This window comes from Salvia hispanica, chromosome 5, assembly GCF_029641045.1.
Source record: "Salvia hispanica isolate PSC_SH4W2 chromosome 5, Shi_PSC_v1, whole genome shotgun sequence".
NCBI classification, from domain to species: Eukaryota; Viridiplantae; Streptophyta; class Magnoliopsida; order Lamiales; family Lamiaceae; genus Salvia; species Salvia hispanica.
Window position 1 is genome coordinate 32,844,348 of NC_142696.1, and position 23,104 is coordinate 32,867,451.

Genomic DNA, 23,104 nt, shown 5'->3' on the forward strand with positions numbered 1-23,104 from the left:
TTTTTATAAAATTTAAATATCATGGCATATAGAATTCAACACAATTAGAATTTGTTTAAGTAGTAGTATAATATGGGAGTATATATGTATATAAGGAGTATTAAAATTAAATTCATTTTTTATGGGTTTTGTATATTCAACTAAAATGAACCGAAACTTCAAATTTAAACAGTATCAAAATCCAATGATAATTCCAATGACTATTTTTGGCATAAAATTTAAGAAAATAATATATCAAGAAATAAGTGAATGGAGAATAAAGTAAAAGAAATAATAAAGTGAGAAAATAATTATGTTATATATTGTCAAAAAAAAATGACTCACTAAGTCACTATGAAAAAAGAATATGAGTAGCATTTCCATATGATTGGACAGATGGAGTACTACTCTCTCGGTCACCAAAGATAACTCACTTTCTTTTTTTATTTAATCCAATTTCTTTTTTTATTTAATCCAACTAAGATAGATAACTCACTAAAATAGAAACACATTTATCTATTAAACACACAAAATAAAATTACATAAAATCTCGTACGGCAGGGGTAAGATGGAGGGAATATATTATGAGTAGTATTTAAAATTCGATACTTTTGAGTAGCAGTTTAGATTTTCTTGAAAGTTGAAACTGATATTCACACGCATAAAAAAAGACTACATAATCATACAAAGAATATTGAATAAAAGAATGATGCCTTCATAACATACATATAGCACTTAACCAATAAGTGATTTCCTCAGCAGCATGTGACCAGACTCGTCCCTCTCAAACAGACGCTCGATCAGCTCGTCCCAGCTCTCCCGACTCTTGCTTTGGGAAGATGACCCCGTCGAACTATCTCCTAATGATTGCTGTGAATCCTCATCCTCCCTTTCATCAAAGGTTCCGTATTGAGACGGTGAAAAGGCATGTGGAACAGCTAAAGTAACAGCTCTGCGTAGAGCAGACTGGTACTCGTCACCATGATCCTTGGCTAATGACTCCCGTCTCTCCATTCTTTGACGTACTGGAATCTCCAATGCATCATCTTTCTCTTGCATTAACTGTATTTCATAAAATAACCAAGTTTGATATAAGAAGCTTAATGAAAATCTTGAATTCTTTCACCAAGTTACAAAGCATCTTTTAACAGACAGCATAGAACCAGAAGATGATAGACATACTTCCAGAGCCCTTTCAGCTTCTCTCTCTATCCAAATGATGGTGTGATCGGAGGTGGCATTACAGGACAGAACTATACGCTCGAATCTTCCATCCACAGGCACTGCTGTCTTCACAACTGGAGGAAATCTTCCACACCTATATCCATAAAAGGACATTTTGTGATTGTGAGATGATCAGACATCAATCATCGATCAGCTCAGACTTATTAACTAAATACCATGACACAAGGATTTGCATTTAAGAATGTCCAAAAGTATCAAATTTCATACATTTAAGGTTAGTACAAATAATTATGTGGTGTTATTATTTTGATGATATAGATAAGAGTAGTAGGATATAAGTATCCTCCATTCACCTGAAAGGTTTTCTCTCAACAATGTGATAGAGGCGACCCGGTGCATACAACCTTCTTGGATCTTTTAGCATTTTGTCCTCGGGTATGCATGTATCTCCCAAGCATCTTAGGCACAACAAGCACGGCAAACTGTCTCAATGGATAATGTGTGAATTTTCTTTTTTCTTTTTTATCTCAGAAGAAAAAGAATATACATAGATATGATAATTCCTTTTTACCAGAAAAGCGACTTGAATATATCTTCCAGTGGGGTGGCTGTCCGAGGCAAAAAATCATCCTGTTTCAATACAGGTAAGGTCAATTTAAATCTGGCATATTACACCCCCACACCAAATTTCAACATATAAGTACACCCAGCAAAACTTATGCTTCAATAGATTCCACTTCCAACTAAAGAAATGACAAGGTCAGGCTCAGCTCAGAATATTAGATTCTTCAAGCCTGAGAACGAGAGTTTACAAATAAACTGACACAATATGTGAATATGAAGATCAAATCAAGCAGGTGGTATAAATTTCTTATCTTTCACTTTCAAACAAATTATAAATCCATCAAAGATGTCTGGTGCAGAACACTAATAATAGTATTCAGGTTGATATAAAGTTGCAGTAGTGTTCAAGATTTAAGAACAACTCATGTCAAGTCAACATACGTACATATGTTACATATGAATACCAAAAGTTCACAAACAAAAGTGTAAAATACGTTAGCAGATGCACTATATGCCTGCAGATGGAGGAAGCGACTCCACATGGAGCTGCTCTTAACATTATCAAATATCGACACTCCAACTATAATGACAGCACATATCAAAACCTCATTTCCATTGTGCATAACTATATTTAGCATCACAAAACAACAAATATGTTCATGCTACTACCTTATACATTCAGAAAATCCAAATGCTAAGAAAATGATGGCTCTCTACCAACTCAGAAGCTATGAAAATCACATTGAAACCAAACTACAATAGGCACAAACAAAGTGTGTACCAACTTGCCTGGAGAACAACAGAGTTAATAACATCAGCATATCTGACAGCCAAATTAAGCGACATACATCTAGCCGGTGCAATCGCATAGCACCTGACTCTCGATCTCTCCACACCCCCAAACCGATGGCGATTCTGCACCACCACCACAGTCAGCAGCGCCGCCACACCAGACCCTAGCGAATGCCCCGTGAATGTCAGCGTATAACTCGGATACCTCTCCAGAAGATCCCTCAAAACATCACACTCAGCATTCAAAACACAGCCAGCCGCCTTGAGCAGCCCATTGTGCACATACCCTCCATCAAATTTCCTCTTCCCCAGCTTATTATCCATCAAAACCGCATAATCACTCTCCTTAGCTAGATTAAGCCCTCTAACAGCAAGAACTATATCAGAGTGATGATGATCAAGGTATACAAAATAGGGAGGCGCTTGGCCGCGCGTATCGTCGTAATTCTTCCTGACAACTATGCAATCGGGGTCGATTCCGTAGCCCCTCGGCGGCTCCCAGAGGGGGCGGCGGAGATCGTCCTCGTAGACGGCGAGAATGTAACGGCAGAGCCTTGGAACGGGCTCGAACTCTTCGGGAGTGGCGAGGCCCCATGACTCGCTGTCGTGGCCTGCGGTGTACAAACACCGCTTCCAAGCCCATCTCGCGCATCCTATGCAGTATACGCACTCGAGAAGAGGCAAGCCGCAGATAATCGACATCGCGTCACTAGCATTTCAAATTGGATTTGGCGTGAACTTGATCGATTATTTGAAGTTGACGCAGTTGGACTGAAGCTGAGCGAGATGAAAAGGGGAAATGGAAGATTGGGTTTTGTCTTTTTGGGAAGTGGCGGAATTGAAGGGGATGGGTCGGAATTGGTGATATGGGTGTGGATGAAGTAATCAAGAAGCGAAAATTGTTTACGCTATTCTTTTACCTTGAATGAGCAAAATTATGGAATTCGTTTTGACTGGTTTGAGAGAGAGATGAAATCCATAATCGAAATTCGAAACTCTTAGAGCATTCCCAATGGAGGTGGCGAATTCTCGGCGATAAATCGCCGGTTATCGCCGAATTATCGCCGGCCATTGTGGCGAAGTCGGCGATAATTCGGCGATAATGTTGCCGTTGCTTCGCCGAGTGGCGTTCTAACGCCGGATTATCGCCGAGCGATCGCCGGCCACTGTGGCGACGCTCGGCGATAATCGGCGATAATTAAAATTTTTTTTTTTTTTTTTTGAACCCAACGGCTATTTTACATTCCACCCCTATAAATATTTCCTCCACTTCCTCCATTCATCACCCACAATCTTCATTCTCTCCATTTTCAATCTCTTCTCCCAATCTTCAATTTTCATCAAAATTATGAGCTTTTGGAAGAAAAGTTCCCGATCGGGTAAGGATAAGGGTAAGGGGAAAGAGTCGAGTTCACAAATTCCCAACACGGATGAAGCAAACGAGCAGTGGATGCAGTCGTTGTTGGCGATGGGTTCTCCTCCCGGCCAACTTCCATACGGGGGTCCGTCTCCTTTGCAGACTCCTCCGGCGCGGAGACTTTCTCCGTACTTCAACTCTGCCGGCAGAATGCCCTTTCCAGCCGACGATGTGTATCGGCCCCAGTTCGACACCCCCGGATCAACCCCAGGCGACCAAGAATCTCAGGCCGCGACACTGAGCGCGGAGGACTTCGAGGTGGAAGAAACGCCCACCGAGCCGCCTTCTAGGAGCGGGAGGGGGAAGGCGCCGGCGTCGTCGGCTGCGACTGATACGGGTTCCGATGAGAGGCCGAAGCGGGTAAGGACTACTTACACTCTGCAAGAGTCCGAGCTGATAGCCGACTGCTGGGCGGACACGTCACAGGACGCGGAGCGCAGCAACTACCAGACTGAGATCATATTCTGGGAGCGGATTGCCGCGAAGTACAGGAGCCACAAGACTGCCTCAATGAAGGACCATGGCAGCGAGGCGATCCGTCGGCATTGGGAGCGCCTCATGAGGGACTGCGGGCACTTCAACGGTATTTATTCTAACTTGATGACTCACATGACGAGTGGCCAGAACGAGCACATGGTCCGAGATGAGGCCATCCGGATGTATAGTAGCCAGTACTTGTCGACGAAGGGCTTCAAGTATTGGAACATCTACGATAAGCTGAAGGATCTCCCCAAATTCCGGACGGGAATGCACGACGCGCTGCACGGGAAATCGGTGCGCTCGCGACTTAGCGTTTCGGAGAGCGAGGGGAGCGCGGCCCACATCGACTTGAGTGGGGATGGTCCGCACGAGCGCCCGGAGGGAGTGAAGAAGGCGAAGGGGAGGCGGAAGGGGAAGGGCGCAACGTCGGAAGTCGCGTCGGAATCCGTCATCGACTTAGAAAAAGCCACTTATTCGAGCAATGTCGCCAATCTGACCCAGATGTACACGCTGTACTTCACCGGCGGCGGGACCCCTGAAGAAAAGGCGGCCCTCTGGAAATGCATCCAACACCTGCAGAGTACGCTGGGGCTCGATCCCGACGCCCCTCCGGCCCCTCCGTCTTAGATTTTTTTTTTTTAAATCTTTGTTTATTTGCGTTTTTTATTTGTAGTTTTTTTTTTCTCGTTGTATTATATTTTCCAATGATTAATACAACGATGAATTGTTCATTATTAGTCTATTTATTAAATACATTTGTAGGGAAAATTAAATAATATAAAAAATAATGATGTAAAAATGAAATGTTGAGTTAGGGAGAAATAAGGGAGAAATAAGGGAGAAACCAATGTAGCACTTGGCTAAAAACTGGGGATAAATTTTGGTGCTGATGTGGCGCTGATGTGGCAGGAGTTAGGGAGAAATAAGGGAGTTTTTAGGGAACTCCATTGGGAGTGCTCTTATCGTCTCCATCAGCAGCAGCCGACAACGGCCTACTCCTCGGAGACTCGGCGTGGACTCAGGAGATAAAAGAGGTTGAGTGGTCTTAATTTTAAGCTTTTTAATGATTTTTTTTTAGTTTGGATCTAAATTAATATAAGAGACTAAGACAGTAAGATGGTTTAATATAAAAAAGTGATATGTGGAGTGAAAAAATAGAAGAATTTAATTTGTATACTCGTATTTTTGGATTTGTATACTTCTACTTTTTTGTCGTGGCCAATGAGAAGTGAAATTAACAATTTAGTAGTACTTAAATGTTATCGAAGATTAAAATTCTTTTAATTTTGTTTGAATAGAAATGAAAAGTGAATCATGATTTTTAAAAATTCATAGAGATGCGCTTGGGGATGCGCAAGAGGTGTGATGCAGATGACTGCTGATGACACCAGAGATTAATTGAATTTATGAAGAAATGGAAATTTTGATACGTATTTGTAGTTGACATTGAATTAAAATACTGTATAAAACATATTGGGCTCTGTTTTACTACTCTTACTCCCTCTATATTATAATATAGAGATATTATTTTATGTATTAAATGAATAAATAAAATATTATATTTATACTAATATCATAAATAACTTTTTTAAAAAATAAAATATTATTATATTTTCTTTTTTAATGAACTAAAAAGAAAGGTGTGACACATATTATAAGACAGATGGAGTATTACTTATCATGACTCTACTTATTGTTTGGCATAAAAAATAAATAATTCACTAGCCCGTGTTATTTTCTCATCCCGGAGAGGCCTGCACCCTTTTTAATGTTTCACTAGCATAATCGAATCAAGGATGAGAGTAAATTTATCTATATATATTCAAAACGAAAGAAAGATAGTAGTACTACTTAATCAGCATGTGAGAGGAGAGAGACAACACAAAACTGAAGTATTGAATGAAGGCTTCATCAATTTCGTTTTCACCTTAGGTGATGAATTGCAAATTCTTGCTAGGATGGAGGGGTTTTTCGTTAACTATAAATGCAATTTTGGGACAAGGATGAACGCTTCGTGGATGAAGATTTAGTTGTCCTGCACATATTAGATTTGAAGAATTTGTAAGCAATAGTACACTTTGCCGTCGTAAGTATTTGGCTCCCTACTTAACCGACGGCCAAGCTGGTGTGCCCTCCTTCTTTCGACTCTTCTAGGCTCTAGCACCTTCTTGTGGCAGTAATTAGGAATATATCTGTGATCAAAGGGAATAGTTATACTTCAAAACACTCTTAATATGTATTCAGATCCTTTTAAACAAACAATTATTATTGGCATAGTGGTAAGATCTTGCTTATCTCATACATAAAAGCCTATGTTCGAGCCTTGCTAAATCATTTCCAAATCGAAAAACTTGAATACTCCTACCTACAAAACCAAACGACACAATTGTGGGTGACAAATAACAAAATGGAACAATACACCGAAAAACAACTACCCCAAAGCCTCGAGTTGAAAGTTTAAAACCATAATCAATCGAGATCATATATCAAAGAAAAATAAATGTAGTTTTTCCAAATAAAGTCCACTCAAAATGGTAGGTGAATGATGAACCTAAAGCTCGTATCCAGATAAGTAGGGTCAAGTAAGAGAATACAAGCCCATGCAAGGACAATTTTGTCAATTACCCAAAGGATATATAGGAAACTCCGCCCACTCACCGCATTCAACCAATTCAATATCAACCAAATCATCCCTGCTCCGCCGCGCCGGAATCTGCACTCAGGGATATATTACCCGAAATACCCCTAGGGAATTAATTTATTGACCAATCAATCATCGTATGATGCAATTGCAAAGCCCACTCCAAATTATAAATTCAAATGTCATCAATTTCCAATCACACTGCTCCCATTTGTCATTTCTCTCTCTGCCTCTCCTCGTAACTGCACTTTCAAACCCCACTAAATCCAGTGAGAGAAACCGCGCTGACACTATTTCCACCAGCACTACCAGATTCACAGCTAGGGCGATGCCTTCTGGCGACGACAATGGTGCTTTGAGTAATTTCAAGCTCAACGAATCGACCTTCTTAGCATCGCTCATGCCGAAGAAAGAAATCGCCGCCGATCGCTTCGTCAAGGAGCACCCCGAGTACGACGGCCGCGGCGTGATTGTTGCTATTTTTGGTCTGTTGTTTACGGAAGATTAGATATAGTTTTTTTCCTTTTTCGGAGTTGATTGCTGATTTTGTTGTGTTAAAAGACTCGTTTTGATTGTTTCGTTGTTGTTTATGTTTTTGATGTTGATGTTTTCTAGATTCTGGTGTGGACCCTGCGGCTGTGGGGTTGGAAGTGACTTCGGATGGGAAGCCGAAAGTTTTAGATGTGATTGATTGGTATGTGAAGGATATTGTGCGATTGAAATGAAACTATATTGCATTGCTTGATTGTGCGTGGTGTAGACATGTTTATGTTTGTATGTATGTCAATTTGTGATTTTTTACTTGATTTGTTCTTTTGATAGTACTGGAAGTGGAGATATTGATACCTCAACTATTGTCAAGGCAGATGACAGTGGGTGCATTAAGGGGACCTCTGGTGTGTGTTTCCCGTGAACATTAATATTCATTTTCTTCGACGGAGCTTAATTCTTCAGTTGCTATTTCATATAAAATTGGTATCTTGGGCATTCTCCTGATCATTCTTCTTATGGATGCAAATGCAAAAATATACAGGGAATTCTTTGGTTGTCAATTCATCATGGAAAAATCCATCTGGAGAATGGCATGTTGGCTGCAAATTGGTCTACGAGCTCTTTACAAGTACTCTGACAGATCGGTTAAAGGTAATATTCTGAATACAGATGACGTTTAAATTAATGTTTGATAGTTATTCGGCTTGCAATATTCTTTTAGTGCTTCATTGCCCTATATATTCCTTACTTTGTTTGCTGCTTGTGGTGCAGAAAGAGAGGAAAAAGAAATGGGATGAGAAAAATCAGGAGGCAATATCAGATGCTGTAAAGCAGCTTTTTGATTTTGACAAGGTAGTTAGTACCCTGATCATAATAATTGTACTGACATAGCCTAACAGTCTGATTTACATTCTTCTGATGGTGTATATGTCACATATAGTATTGATTAAGTTAATGTTTTCTGTACCCTTTGTCCATGTCCTTCCTAGTTTGTCTTTCTGCTTATGCCTTTCACTCGTGGTAGTTACATACACCTATCATTTGGATTCTGGAAGATTCGACTCGTCTGCCCACCCTTGATTGAGTGAGCATTCGGGTGATTGATGAAGTTGTTCTAGAACATATGAATTCAGTAGGAAACATCATTTTCCCCAATAGGCAAAGCAGTCAAGATTCGTATTCTCCAATCTCCACTTACTTTATTAACTTGATTGGAGAGAGAGCCAAGGAAAAATTGCGAGTTTTGGAATTTAGGAAGGGTGATAACGTCTAGAGTAGTTAGGAAGAGATACTGTTCTCACTTGTTGGTTAGTTTTGTGTTTTGTCACTCTCTGTTTTTTTTTGTTTCAGCTTTCTGCATATTGTAGTGATTTGATAGTTCAATACTCATTGCTGTTCTTTTGTAATATTGCATGTATTAGTCGAACTGTCACATGGACTATTTAATATTTGAACTAAGGTGACATGGAAAGATCTAGAACGTTGATTGCACAACAACTGATTCTTCTAAGATTGATTTGATATTGTAAGGCGGTTTTCCTTTTCTTTAAAAAGCTAGTATATCATTTCAAACTGATTTTTAAATTATTGTCTATTTCTGAAGCTATAGCTCTCTTAAGACATCATTATTCCATTTTTCACAATGCATAATGATATTAGTTTAGTTTCTAATTATGCTAAACAAATAACTACTGGTCAAAAGCTGTTGTTACTTAGGGTCAAAAGTTGTTCTTACTTAGGGTTGTCAAATGCCTATATAGTTTTGTAAATATGACGGGGGTCCATACTTGATATTGGGATTTTTTGCAGCTGTGTCAAACTCACCCTTAATCTGGCTCAAGCTATAGGAAACATTAGGCTAGAATTCAACTCCCTCGGTCCAAAATCTGCTGGTTCAAATGCTAGATATTTGTCAACATAAATGTGAGAAGTGATTAAAATATTGCTGATGAAATTGCATGTTAGTTCTCAAATCATTAGCTGTTAGAAATAGTAGTCCTTTTTCTTATTCCCCTTACACACAGTACAATCCAGATGTGTGTGCATTTGTTCAAATCAGGAATCTTTTCACATTCTCCCATCCAAAACATTCTCAGGGAAATCCAATTTATGATTTCTTTTTTATTTTATAACTTATCTGTAGAAACACCCAAAAGTTGATGACACAAACTTGAAAAAGAAACGGGAAGATCTCCAAAGCAAAGTGGATCTTCTACGCAAGCAGTCTGATGTAAGTGTCCCTAGACCAATTGTTTTCCTATTTCCTTTTGTTTTCAAGATTGTATTATGTATCCAATGTTAACTATTTCATTGATGCCTTAGAACTATGATGATAAAGGACCTATTATAGATGCTGTTGTATGGCATGATGGAGAAGTTTGGAGAGCTGCTCTTGACACACAGAATCTTGAGGATGAAGCAGGATGTGGGAAGCTTGCTAACTTTGTTCCTCTTACTAACTATAGGTATTTTTGGATCCTTAAGAAAAACTTTAGCATATATTTCTTTGTCAAGCTGTCTATCGTTCTCCTCAGAAACTGTATTAATGCTGGGAACAAGCAAACAATTGTCTTAACTTCAAAGCCATGGTTATGACATGTTTTGTGTTGATTGTTCCTGTCAATTATTGACATCCATTGCGCAGTGCGTAGTAACAAGTAACTTCAGTTACTAGTTCCATATTATATCATGACATATATGATAACTTCTCTTGTTCAATGTGTACTGCAGTTCACCACTCACTCCTACCAGATTCAATATCTTTATTAGGATCACGAGGAAGCACTTAAACTAGCATTTGCTAGCTGTCGTCAGAAAGTTAGAATAATCTATTGTGTGTTGACTATGTTCATTGTAGAATTGAACGGAAGTATGGAACCTTCAGCAAATTAGATGCATGCACAGTAGTCCTTAATGTGTACAATGAAGGCAATGTTTTGAGTATTGTGACAGACAGTTCCCCTCATGGTACTCATGTTGCTGGTATCACATCTGCTTACAATTCTAAGGTAGCCTTGTAAAGGAATTATAATAAATCATAGACCCAATTTCTATCATTTATATGCATTTTCACAAGAGTCATCATCATTTAGGAGCCTCTGCTAAATGGGGTTGCCCCTGGAGCTCAGATAATTTCGTGCAAGATTGGAGATTCACGCTTAGGTTCAATGGAAACTGGGACAGGCTTAGTTCGAGCACTGATTGCGGCTGTGGAGGTACTGCTTATGTTTATATAAGACAATAGAACTTATGTGGCCCATTACTGCAGAAGAAAAATATCTTGGTTACATATTCAGTGCTATTTTTATTTGAGACAGACAACAAAGTCATTATATTTGCTGTTTGCTTCTTAGTCTGCAGTCCCATCATCTTTTATTGTTTTTCATCTCCAATGTGCCATTTCTCAAAGAGTATTTTGATATGCAGCACAAATGTGATCTTATAAACATGAGTTATGGTGAGCCTACTTTGTTACCAGATTACGGTCGCTTTGTTGACTTAGTAAATGAGGTACACTTTTCAACTTCTTATAATTGGACTAGCTTATTTCATTGATATGTTTCATATCTCATGTACACTTCGAATTCTTTGTATATATAGGTAGTAAACAAACATCGAATTATATTCATCAGTAGTGCTGGTAATAATGGGCCAGCATTGAGCACTGTTGGAGCTCCTGGTGGTACAACATCAAGTATAATAGGAGTTGGAGCATATGTTTCTCCTGCAATGGCAGCAGGAGCACACAACTTAGTAGAAGCTCCTCCTGAAGGTCTTGAGTATACTTGGTATATCAAATTCTGATCTTCAATTACGTTCCAGTTTTGGAACTGATAATAGTATTGAATTTGCTACCCTCCGAACAAGTAAATGATAGTCTCCATATAGTCAGCTGGCTCGTGTAGTATGGTTGAATTTTCAACTCATTAGCTGATATTGATGAAGGTCAAGTCGAGGACCAACAGTCGATGGGGATCTTGGTGTTTCAATAAGTGCAGCTGGTGGTGCTATGGCCCCTGTTCCTACATGGACTCTACAACGGCGCATGTTTATGAATGGAACATCTATGTCATCTCCATGTGCTAGTGGAGGGGTTGCTCTGCTTGTCAGTGCAATGAAGGTTATTTTGTTTCCAACTAAAAATTGAACTCTTTGTAAATTCATATTGGCCATCTTTTCTCTTCTTGGGATATGAAAGCCTAAAGTCTGCAGGCTGAAGGAATTCCCGTGAGTCCCTATAATATACGGGAGGCTCTTGAGAATACATGTATTCCGATTGGTGGTTCTCCTGAAGATAAACTGTCTGCTGGACAAGGATTGATGCAAGTTGACAGGTTATATTTAGAACTTTGAGTTCCGTCCTCAACATGCAATAGTTTTATGGATCATTGCTTGATTTTGGTTTTTTAATGATTTTGGATAACAGGGCATATGAATACATTCAAAAGTCACAAGATGTTCCATGTGTTACTTATCAAATAAAGATCAATCAATCTGGAAAGACAAGTGGGTAATCCATCTTGTGTGTATTTATCTAATGCATGAATACCATCTCTTCTAACATCACAATGTGTAGGTTGATTGCATATAGTACTATTTATGAGCATAATACTGGGTATCAGCTTTTGGGTACCTAATTATACAAGTCACCATTGTGGTCTTTGATACTGTAGAGACCATGTGCAATCATCTCTAAGATACTCTTTTATGTACAGTACCTACATCACGGGGCATCTACCTTAGAGAGGCTGATTTATGTCAACAGTCAACTGAGGTAAGTACTATTTACTGCAAAAGTTCCTCCCACAATGTTCCACTTTCTGTATACACTTTTTTCATGGCACAAAGGTTTTAATGTTTAACAGTTACAAATTTCTGCAGAAGAAACTCATTTCCATTGCTATTAAAAATTGAAGGCTCTTACCAGTTATTTTCACCTTTTGGTAGTAGTCTGAACTTATCAAAATAGAAAAACACTGATTTTACTGTTCTACATAAGACATTGTTTTCTACCATAAAGGACTCCCACATGATAAATAAACTCTTTTGTTTCTAGATGGTTCTGGTTCTCTATAGGGTCTTTTTTTTAGTCTAACATTGAATTAGTTCATCCAATGAAACTATACATTCTTTTTGTCTAGTTTATCAGATATTTCATGCAATTTTGTATAGTCTATCCCCCCTGTGGGTGGCAGTCCTATAAAATTATGATTGTTTATGATAAGGTGATATTGGGAGATTTTGCCTCCTAAAAATGGAGAATGTCATACTTATTTGATATTCCATCCTGTGAGTTATATGAACTAGCAGTTTCATTTCTAGGGTGATAACAATGGAAACCCTTATTTATAGTTAAGCATTCTTAGTGGTTGAGTTGAGTTCCTTCTTTCTTTGACCTTGTAGTGGACAGTGAAAGTTTCACCAAAGTTCCATGATGACGCTAGCAACTTAGATCAACTTTTTCCTTTTGAAGAGTGTATACAGTTACGTTCTACTGCAGAGGCAGTGGTGAAAGCTCCAGAGTATCTTCTCCTTACTCATAACGGTCGTGAATTCAAGTTAGTTTCACGTGCATTTTAACTCTTCTCAGTTTTTGTGCTTATGTGCAGTAGATTATCTGATGTTTCAGCTGCACCATCTTATTTGCTTATTTATCTATTGTCATTTTATTGAGAAATGAAGTGCTTAGTTAGCTTGATAATATGGTGGTTACAGTTTTCTTCAAATCCCATTTTATAAAGCAAATTTCCTATAGAAAATGAAAATGTTCATTTTCCATTTGACATATCTTGAATAAGTTTTGCATAGCCATCTGTCCTATAGTATTCTAAACTTTGGATTGAGAATCTAAGTTTGATCCAAGGTATATAACTATGTGGGACATTATTGCTAATATGGGTAATTTTTGCTGAGGCGATTAATGCATGGCAGTACTTTTTCTGGGTTCACTTTGGGAATTGCAGCTATTGCTTTAGCTGAGCTGTTATATTTTCATGTAAATTATGAAAAAATGGCACAATATAGCTATTAAATGGTTTTTCTGGTTCCCCTCATGTGGTTTTCCCTAGTAGAAACTATGCTCTGAGTAGGTACATCCTGTAGCTTGTTTATGTTGGTCTTAGTTTGTGATAAATGCACACATTCTTCCTTCCTTTTCCAGCATAATTGTGGATCCTTCCACTCTTGGCCATGGTTTGCACTATTTTGAAGTCTATGGAGTAGACAGTAAATCACCATGGCGGGGTCCTCTATTCAGAATTCCTGTTACTATTACCAAGCCCCAAACAGTGAAGAGTCGACATCCAGTTGTGTTATTCCAAGGGATGCCTTTTGTACCGGGTATGTTATAATTGAATAGCAGAGCTCTCCAGCTGTTCATTTCCTATTTTATTCTTGGCTTGTATATGTTGACTTGTATCTTTGTTCATGTAGTATGCTGTTGTCTTTGGCTCTACTCTCGGTTTCACTTAGGAAATTTGTATTGCAAGGCTGTCCCAAAGTTGTTTCGTTTTGATTTATTTATCATATAAGCAAGTTGAACATGATGCCGGAACCAAACATCATTTTCTATTTTTCAGCTCAAAATTTATTTATACTGCTACGGTCTGGCATCTTGGCCATGAAAGATGGAATTTTTGTTTCTTCTGAAATCAATCACGGGTTAAATAGTATGATTATAGTGCTTACTAATGACAATTGATAGTACATCTAGTTGTTAAGCGATTTTAAGATTTGTGAATAAGAGTTTTCCATTGGATGTAGGTCATATTGAACGCAAATTTGTAGAAGTCCCAATTGGGGCTACCTGGGTTGAAGTAACCATGAAGGCATCTGGTTTCTGTACAGCACGAAGATTTTTCATAGATTCTGTTCAGGTAATGACTTTTATGACATGCTATTTTCAATGTTTTAGTTCTCTTGTCCTTGATATTTAAAGATGACATTATTTGGAGCTTGTTAACCTGCGCATCATATGCAGATATCTCCACTGCTAAGACCCATTAAATGGGAAAGTGTAGCCACATTTTCTTCTCCTTCTTCAAAAAGCTTTTGCTTTGCTGTTGAGGGTGGCAGAACTATGGAACTTGCAATTGCTCAGTTCTGGTCAAGTGGCGTAGGAAGCCATGATGTAACTAATGTAGATTTTGAGGTAATATCTACCTGTTAACTTAACATGCTTCTAAATTGGAACCATACACGAATACATGCAGAAATGTTAGTAGAGGCTTCTGAGTGGTGCTGGGCTGCTACTCATGTAATTTCTTATCAGTTAATCAGTTACATACATTAATATTTCATACTCTTGCATGTCACCTTTAGCTATACAGTGATGGATATAATAATTGTATATAATTTTTAGTGTTATTTGATATATAGGTGGTTGTCTGCAAAATCACAATAATTTATCCTGGTTCCATTTCTGAGTGCGATGATTTACTATTGGATATATCTCTTCTGGTCTTGCAAAGTTCTTTCGTTTATTCTTATTGCTGCCAAATTGATAGCACACGCACCCTATTAATTGTGTCCTGCTTTTTCCTTATCCCTGAAGTCTATTATTTTGAACAATTTCAGTTTGTAATGATGGGGTTATCTCTTTCCTTTTCATTTCTCTGTGAGAGGAGATTTATTCTTCCTATGCCAAATCACTATAACATCATGATCATTAATTTATTATGTTTCTTTTGACAATGGTATTTCTCCCCAGTTCATGATCATGTTTTATGCAAAAGGTTATCGTAATTAGGTTTCAAGTAATAATCTGGATGCCTGTTGTCATTAGTCTCAGGAATATTTATCTTTTTGCTTGATTTTGATGCAAATCCCAGGTTGTATTTCATGGCATCAGCATCAACAAAGAGGATATTATACTTGATGGAAGTGAAGCACCTATACGTATTGATGCTGAGGCTCTTCTTTCTTTGGAGAATCTTTCTCCAGCAGCTGTTCTAAATAAGGTGAGAGTTGCTGCCACCTTTAATATACTCATACATAGTTACTGTCACCATTGTATTTTCACTTTTCTTCTGGTTTCTCTAGTTTGCTACTCTTTCATATCTAAATGCTGAAAGATTAATATTTGCAGGTGAGAATTCCATATCGCCCTGTTGATGCGAAATTGAACACACTTTCAGCAGAGCGGGACAGACTGCCCTCAGGCAAACAGACACTGGCTCTTGTATTAACGTGAGTTTTTCTGCTGCTGATGACCTTATATGTTTGTTTTATTGTGCTTACAAGATATATGACTACACTTTTCATTTGATGCTGCAGTTACAAGATTAAATTTGAGGAGGGTGCTGAGATAAAACCCCATATTCCATTACTAAACAATCGTATATATGACAACAAATTTGAGTCTCAATTTTATATGATATCAGACACAAACAAGGTGACTGCCTTCTTCATATGTGCAACTATCTTCTTTTTTTACATCATCTGCCACTTTCAAAGTTCATTCTTGTTGCCAAAAGTCGGCTCCTTTTGATTCGTCAAAAAGTTACACCTAACAGCAAAGATAATATCCCCTTCTTAAAATTTTACTGGAGGATACTCCCTCTGTCCCCTAAAAATGAAAACATTTGAAACAACACGGGTTTTAATGCAAAATTGGTAAAGTAAGAGAGAGGTAGAAAGAAAAGTGTTAGTGGAAAATGGGTCCCACCTCATTAGAGAGAAAGATATTTCCTAAAAAGGAAAGTTTCTATTTTAGGGGACGGACCAAAAAGGGGGCGGAGAGAGTATTACATAATATCTTCATGTTTGGCTCTTTTACAGGAGCTCTTTCTATCTCTCATTTTGGAATTGAAGTATGATCTATTGAGTGTTATACATACAGAAGCTTCTTAAATCACTCCATGTGAGGCGGGCGTCTATATTCATTTCTTAAAATATGTGCCTCATATACCAAAGCAGGCCTGGATCCGCAATGAGAAACACATTTTACCATTTAGAATGTTGGGGAATACATTTCATGTTCTCGCCTGAACTATCTTGCCGAACTTTTTTATAATGCTCTTCAGATGGGGGAATTTTTGTTACGAATAAAATATCATAGTTTTCATGAATCTAAGTTATGCCGTAAAATCAATGGAGAGCTCATAAATATTTATGTATGAAAGCTAGTCTTATTATCTGAGGTGTGTAATTCCACTCCGAAAGTTGATTTGCAGGAAGCTGTGGCTGTAAGACTTTGACTAGAATTAACTCAAAACTGTAGTAGCAAGTAAGATATTAGGACTGAGAAGAGCTAATGCTAGTTTTGAGGATGCTTTCTAGTGGCATACATTAGAATACATGCCATATATAATTAATGAAATTAAAGGGTAAAAGATACTCCTTCCGTCCCAATAAATATGCAACATTTGGTTTTCGGCACAAGATTTTATGTAGTGGTGTTTTGTGAGTTAATGAAGAGAGAGTAAAGTAAGAGAGAAGAAAAAGTAGAGAGTGTTGTTTCCATTTTAGGAAACGTTTCATTTTTATTGGGGCAAACTAAAAAGGAAAACGTTTCATTTCTAATGGGACAGAGGGAGTATTTAATTAAATGTGATAATAGCTTACAAATACAATAGTTACAAAGAACCTTGAATAAATACACTATATTAAGCCATTAGTCAGCCTTCTTATATTAGATCCAATTCCTATGCAAATAGTGTAACCAGATAATGACATTATTTTTCATGATTTTCTGCAGTCATGATTGTATCCATTTGAGATTTTTGATGAAATCAACTTGGTACAAATTTTTTTTGCTAACTGAAACAGTTTACACATCAATAGGATTATAGGATGCCCTAACTTCTTTATGAAAGCTTTTTCTATAAAAGTAAAGGCTTGCAAGTTGCTAACAAATTCTAGCAAGGTGTTTGTGGTTTATTTTTCTGATTTTGTTGCCATATTTTGTATTCTCATCACGGCTCCTTCGGCTCCTTCCATACTCCTTATGAATATTTAGGTTTCCTTGCTGGTTTTTTCGTTTGCCTAATCATTTTTGTTATGATATGTAGCGTGTGTATACAATGGGTGATGTTTATCCAGATACTGCCAAACTTCCCAAGGGTGATTACACATTGCAGCTTTACTTAAGGTACTTGTACACACCATACGTATTGTCTGGACTGTGGTAAATACAGAACTTATATTTTTTCTGTAGTTTTGTTTGGGCATTGAATGTCCAAAATCGAAAAAATAGAGATAAGCAGAACCTTTTTATATCTAGTGTAAGAGCTACTCCCTCTGTCTCCTAAAAATAGAAACATTTGAAACGGCATGGGTTTTAATGCAAAATAGGTAAAGTAAGAGAGCGAGAGAAAGAAAATTGTGTTGGTGGAAATGGGTCCCACCTCATTAGAGAGAGGATGTTCCTGAAAAGGAAAGTTTCTATTTTTAGGGGACAGGCCCAAAAATGAAAAAATTTCTATTTTTAGGGGACGGAGGGTGTATGATTTGAAATCCTGATATGTTCATTGTTTCAGGCATGAGAACGTGCAGTACTTGGAGAAGATGAAGCAGTTGGTCTTATTCATTGAGAAAAACTTGGATGAAAAGGTTATTTCACCTTCATAAAGAATCCAAATTACTGAGCCACCAGCATGTTGAATGATCCCATCTCATGGGGAAGTGAAACAAAATTTAAACAACCTTTTTCTTTCAGAATGCCTTAGGGGGTGTTTGAATGTTTCAAGAGCTTATAAATGTATTGTCTTAAGAGCTTATTAGTTGTGAAAGTGTTTGGATATTTGAGCTTGCGAACTAGAGAAAGAATTGTGAGTTAGAGAGATAAATTAAAGATAGATGAAAATGGAAGTGTATATATTGGAAGCTATGAACCACAGTAGAGTTATTTATGTATGAAGATCATTTCTGAATTCTTATGAAAAATTGAGTTGGGATGGAGGAACTTATTTTTAGGGATTTTATAAGCGTTGGAGCTTATTTTCAAACCTATAAAGCTATTTTGGAGCTTATTTTTCCAAACACTTTTCAAGAGCTTATAAGCTCAGCCAAACACCCTCTTAAAGTTTTCTGACAAACTTTTATCTCAAACTCCTTCAATTTTCTATTATAGGAAGCGATTCACTTAAGCTTTTATTCACAACCTGATGGACCAGTGACGGGTAACTCCAATTTTAGTTCTTCAGTCTTAATTCCTGGGTATGTGATATATTATTTATTTATTCCACTGTCTTTTTTCCTTATTCTGTTTTTCATAAAGACCAATTATGTTATTGTATATTGCTGATGATAGAACAAAAGAAGCATTTTATGTGGGCCCTCCTGCGAAGGAAAAGCTTCCTAAGGTTTTGCATCTTTACATTATTCAGTTTTGAATTATCTATTGTCATCTCTCTTCTTTACAGAAAGTGGGGAAATATATTCTTAGTGCTCATCTTGTCGTATTCCTGCAGGGTGCTTCAGCTGGTTCTGTATTGGTTGGGTCAATTTCTTATGGAAAGGTTTCTTTTGGGGTCAATAATGATGCGAAGAATCCAGAGAAGAACCCTGTATCATATAGCATATCATACATAGTTCCACCAGCACAGGTTCAATATTCAGTTATCTTCCTGAATTTATCTCATTTTGGTTTCTTTACAGACATGGAGTTACTTTTTCTATCACCTTAAATACATGGTATCGGTTTATCAGTATGCTAGCCCAGCTTATAGTTGACGTAGTGCATGTTTCGTTATCATCAGGTTAATGAGGACAAAGGACAAGGCTCTTCTCCAGGCTGTAGTAAGAGTGTATCTGAACAGTTGGAAGAAGAGGTATATTTACACAGTTTCATATAGCAACAAATGAGCTTACTATTTCAAAATCTGGGTTGTATTATTTTTACTGGAACTACTTTATCCCGGGTTCCTGATTCTTGAGTTGAGCATTCATCTGGTATTTGTAAAAGATAGTATTTGTTTACATCACTATTGTCCGTCTTCATGTTTTGGCATGCAAAATAAAGATTCTTAGGAAATGAATACATACTTATCTATAGCAAAAGAGACAATGAAGACTAAAAAAAAAGTCTTACAATTTCCATGGCAAGAAGAGGAAAAAGAATGTAAGGTTTTCACGATGAGTGCTGATTGTGTTTATGTGGCTTTTAGTTATTACACTGGAAAAGTTTAATAATCTTCATCATAATGGAAGTTGTGTGTCTTTCTAATTTAGGTGGTTTGTAATTTTCCTCATGTTGCCAAACAGGTTCGGGATGCCAAAATTAGGGTCCTCTCCAACCTAAAACAAACTACTGATGATGAACGTTCTGAGTGGAAAAAGTTATCAACCAAGCTGAAGGTATTCATTCTCAATCTGTTTTCTCCTATTGGAATCTTCACCTTTTGAGTAGTATTAATAAAGGCCTTCTTGGTGCTTGAGAATAGATGATGAATACTACTATGATATTAACAGTATTTTACCACCTTAGCCTAAAATAAACCAACTTTCCTATTTTCTACCTACAATTAGGCACTCACCTTATTTCTACCCTATATCATTCCTTTATCTCTAAACAATATTTTTCAGAGCTGTTATAGTTTTTCCTGAGAAGTGCAGTTGTGGCTTAGTCAATATATTACAATATTGCCCCTTGTATTGAGTATATAGGGTGTGTAAAATAGACAAACCCAATTGTGTAAAACTTAGACTCTGTTATAATAATAGATACATATATATATATATATATAGATATATTGGCACTGAAAGGATTGCAATGGAGATCTGAAAATTCATTGCCATGTAGTTGCAAGTAGTAGATCAACAAGGATTTATGAGCACAACAACATAAACTGATTATATAGATCTACATTGTTCTCAATTTGTTTGCTGGGTACGTATTGTCTTCTCTTTCTCTCTTGCACCATGAGACCTTGGTTTGGCTCTTCAACCTGCAAAAACAAAATTGAAATATTATCATCTTAGAATCCAATGTCATACAATAAGTTTATCAAGTGCTTCAACTTTATCGGATACTAAAAGTTATGAGTGGTTTATTTTGCAGCACATTTTTCTGCTGTGTAAATGTATAAAATATCATACTCCATATGCTATATTTCTCACTTTCCAGAGATCCAGGGTTTTCATTCCATAAAATATCTAATCATTACCTGTTGGCAGTCTGAGTACCCAAAGTACACACCGTTGCTTGCTAAATTGTTGGATGCATTGGTATCCCAGAACAACTTTCAAGACAAAATTCACCATTATGAAGAGGTAATGCTAATCATTTTCCAGCTACATACTCTTTCTCACAACCCTTAATAACCTGAGAAAAATTCTGAAATGATTCAAGTGCATCCTCTGAGTTACTATCGGATGATAGCATAAATCTGAAACTGGGCCTTGGTACTTAACTCAGTGTTAGCTATTTCATATGCACCATGTCAATAAAGATAGTGAAAACGATATGAAGATTATCAATATCTGGCTGCTTTTTCGTAACTACTGTATTTTATGCAGATTATAGCTGCCGCAAATGAAGTTATTGAAAGCATTGATGCAGAAGAGTTGGCAAGATATCTTTCAGTTAAAAGCGATCCGGAAGATGAGGGTGCAGAAGTGAGCATTTAATATTCCATCTGATTATTGTTTTCCTCATCAATTTTCATTTTCTTCTTATTAATGTCATGTAAGACCAATTTTTTTGATGTTAATGTGCTTGATAACCTAGAAAACGAAGAAGAAAATCGAAACGAACCGTGACCAATTAGCAGAGGCTTTGTATCAGAAAGGCTTGGCTTTAGCTGAGATTGAATCAGCAAAGGTACATGCTTTAAATATTATAACCTTATAACAGCCATTCATCTGCTAGCAGTCGAACCTTTACCCCCAGAGTTCCGTATGCATGAATTTGTGCATATGTCATACCATACTAACTGACGTTTTATTAAATGACCAAAAGGTAGTACATGCATGGGACAAGATTTCCACTTAACCACAGTTTGATATATTCTGCAATGATAGCAGGGCGAGAAAGTTGTGGAGACGGAGGATGCTAAAGCTTCAACAGACTCCAACAGTAAGCTGGATCTGTTTGAAGAGAATTTCAAAGAACTCCAAAAATGGGTAGATGTGAAATCCACTCGATACGGAACCCTTTATATCATACGTGAGAGACGTAAAGGGCGCCTTGGAACTGCACTAAAGGTATCTTTATTACATGGGGGTTTTCATAGTATTTTTAAGAATGTAAGTTGGTCAAGGTGGAAAGAATATGCAGTTGCATGAATAAAGTAAACTAATCCCTAAACATCCTATCTAAAGTTTATGGGCCCTTAGATTTCAAGCACTTGACATTTTTCTACTAAAGGTAACTAATAATAATTGCCATTCAACTGTATTCTTTACTAGATAGATATTATCTCAAATTTATTCCTTGTGCAGTTTCACTAACGATTAACTGTGGACATTTTTTTTACCTGAGTTTGAAGATTTGGTTTCTATTCACAATTTCAGTTTGTGAAGAATAAATGTCATGAACTATTAGTTACTGTTGCACGATAACATTGATCTGATTGAACAATCTAGGTTCTAAGTGACATGATCCAAGAGGATGGCCAGCCTCCTAAGAAGAAGTTTTATGACCTGAAGCTTTCGCTGTTGGAACAAATCGGATGGGACCATCTGGTGTCGTACGAGAAGCAATGGATGAACGTTCTATTCCCTGCGAGCCTACCTCTTTTCTGAGGTTTATGCTCATCTACTGCTACAAGTGCTTTCCCAGATTGCTTCTGAGTTCTGCATAATGAATAAATTCCCTTGAGAGTGGAGGTGAAATAAAAAGACCATAGTCTCCGAACTAGTTAGCTAGTTAAATCCTAAACCGAGTCCTTTCAAGATGTATGTTTTAATTTTATTAATAATTATATGGACCATTTTTTAATCATCATCATCATCATCATCATCCATTTTCACTATATTCGTATGTAAGAAAACGAGACTCTGTCGTAGCCTGTATCATGTGGACTCCTATTCAGTAACAGACTGTGTAGAAGCTGGATCGCGTCTGAGTAAGGACTAAAATAAAAAGTAAGACTACGATATGCCATGTTATTGGTTTATACTACGGAGCAGTTTGGCAGGGTAATTAACTCCTTTATCGAGTAAACTACTCTTATGAAAAAATGCAAAAAACAAATCACAACATAATTTTATTTTCTCACCTTTTTATAATTATTATCATCAATCTTATACATTCATTTCATTTTTGTTATTTTTAAAAAATCCTAAAAGTTACATTTATTAAAATTCCTAGAATTGAAAATATATAACTAAATTTCCTAAACAAGCAGATTAAAAACCTACAAATATATAGTAATTTAAATTGCTATATTACTTTCTAGTCATTTTCTTATGAAGCATTGCAAGCATCTCTTCGTGCATCATTCTTTGTTCTTTTGTCATTAACAACTTATCTTGGACGATCATCGTCAAGTACTCCTTAAATAAATTTACATTTTCAATGTCATCAATCTAGTAGAATATCTCTCAAGCTGAGGGACTTCTTCGATGTCAGAGTTGGTCATTCCCCTTGGCATTATTCTAGTTTGCCGTTT

At 37.2% G+C, this 23,104-nt stretch overlaps 2 protein-coding genes across 3 annotated transcripts; one reads left to right on the top strand and one right to left on the bottom strand.

The window, feature by feature from the left end:
• Positions 1-543: 543 nt before the first annotated feature.
• LOC125189502 (alpha/beta-Hydrolases superfamily protein) lies at positions 544-3,515 on the bottom strand. The gene is made up of 5 exons (XM_048086773.2): positions 2,518-3,515; positions 1,736-1,794; positions 1,518-1,646; positions 1,162-1,297; positions 544-1,041 (listed from the first exon to the last, which is right to left on the bottom strand). The coding sequence occupies exons 1-5, from the start codon at positions 3,220-3,222 to the stop codon at positions 715-717; spliced, it is 1,356 nt and encodes a 451-aa protein (XP_047942730.2). The 5' UTR covers positions 3,223-3,515; the 3' UTR covers positions 544-714.
• A 3,561-nt stretch (positions 3,516-7,076) lies between these two features.
• On the top strand, positions 7,077-22,437 carry TPP2 (tripeptidyl peptidase ii). 2 transcript variants are annotated; one of them, XM_048085240.2, is made up of 34 exons: positions 7,077-7,543; positions 7,674-7,752; positions 7,881-7,954; positions 8,092-8,201; positions 8,322-8,402; positions 9,694-9,780; positions 9,873-10,015; positions 10,408-10,558; positions 10,643-10,765; positions 10,977-11,060; positions 11,151-11,338; positions 11,496-11,670; positions 11,763-11,884; positions 11,977-12,056; positions 12,266-12,324; positions 12,954-13,108; positions 13,711-13,889; positions 14,313-14,425; positions 14,530-14,700; positions 15,380-15,508; positions 15,637-15,737; positions 15,825-15,942; positions 17,561-17,640; positions 18,029-18,101; positions 18,622-18,707; positions 18,802-18,853; positions 18,962-19,096; positions 19,250-19,321; positions 19,755-19,847; positions 20,667-20,762; positions 21,009-21,107; positions 21,220-21,312; positions 21,513-21,695; positions 22,077-22,437. In XM_048085240.2, exons 1-34 carry the CDS (start codon positions 7,198-7,200, stop codon positions 22,233-22,235), a joined length of 4,089 nt encoding a protein of 1,362 aa, XP_047941197.2. In that variant the 5' UTR covers positions 7,077-7,197; the 3' UTR covers positions 22,236-22,437. The 2 variants fall into 2 exon arrangements, with proteins under 2 accessions (XP_047941197.2, XP_047941198.2); XM_048085241.2 differs by having other exon boundaries at positions 21,516-21,695.
• Positions 22,438-23,104: the final 667 nt, after the last annotated feature.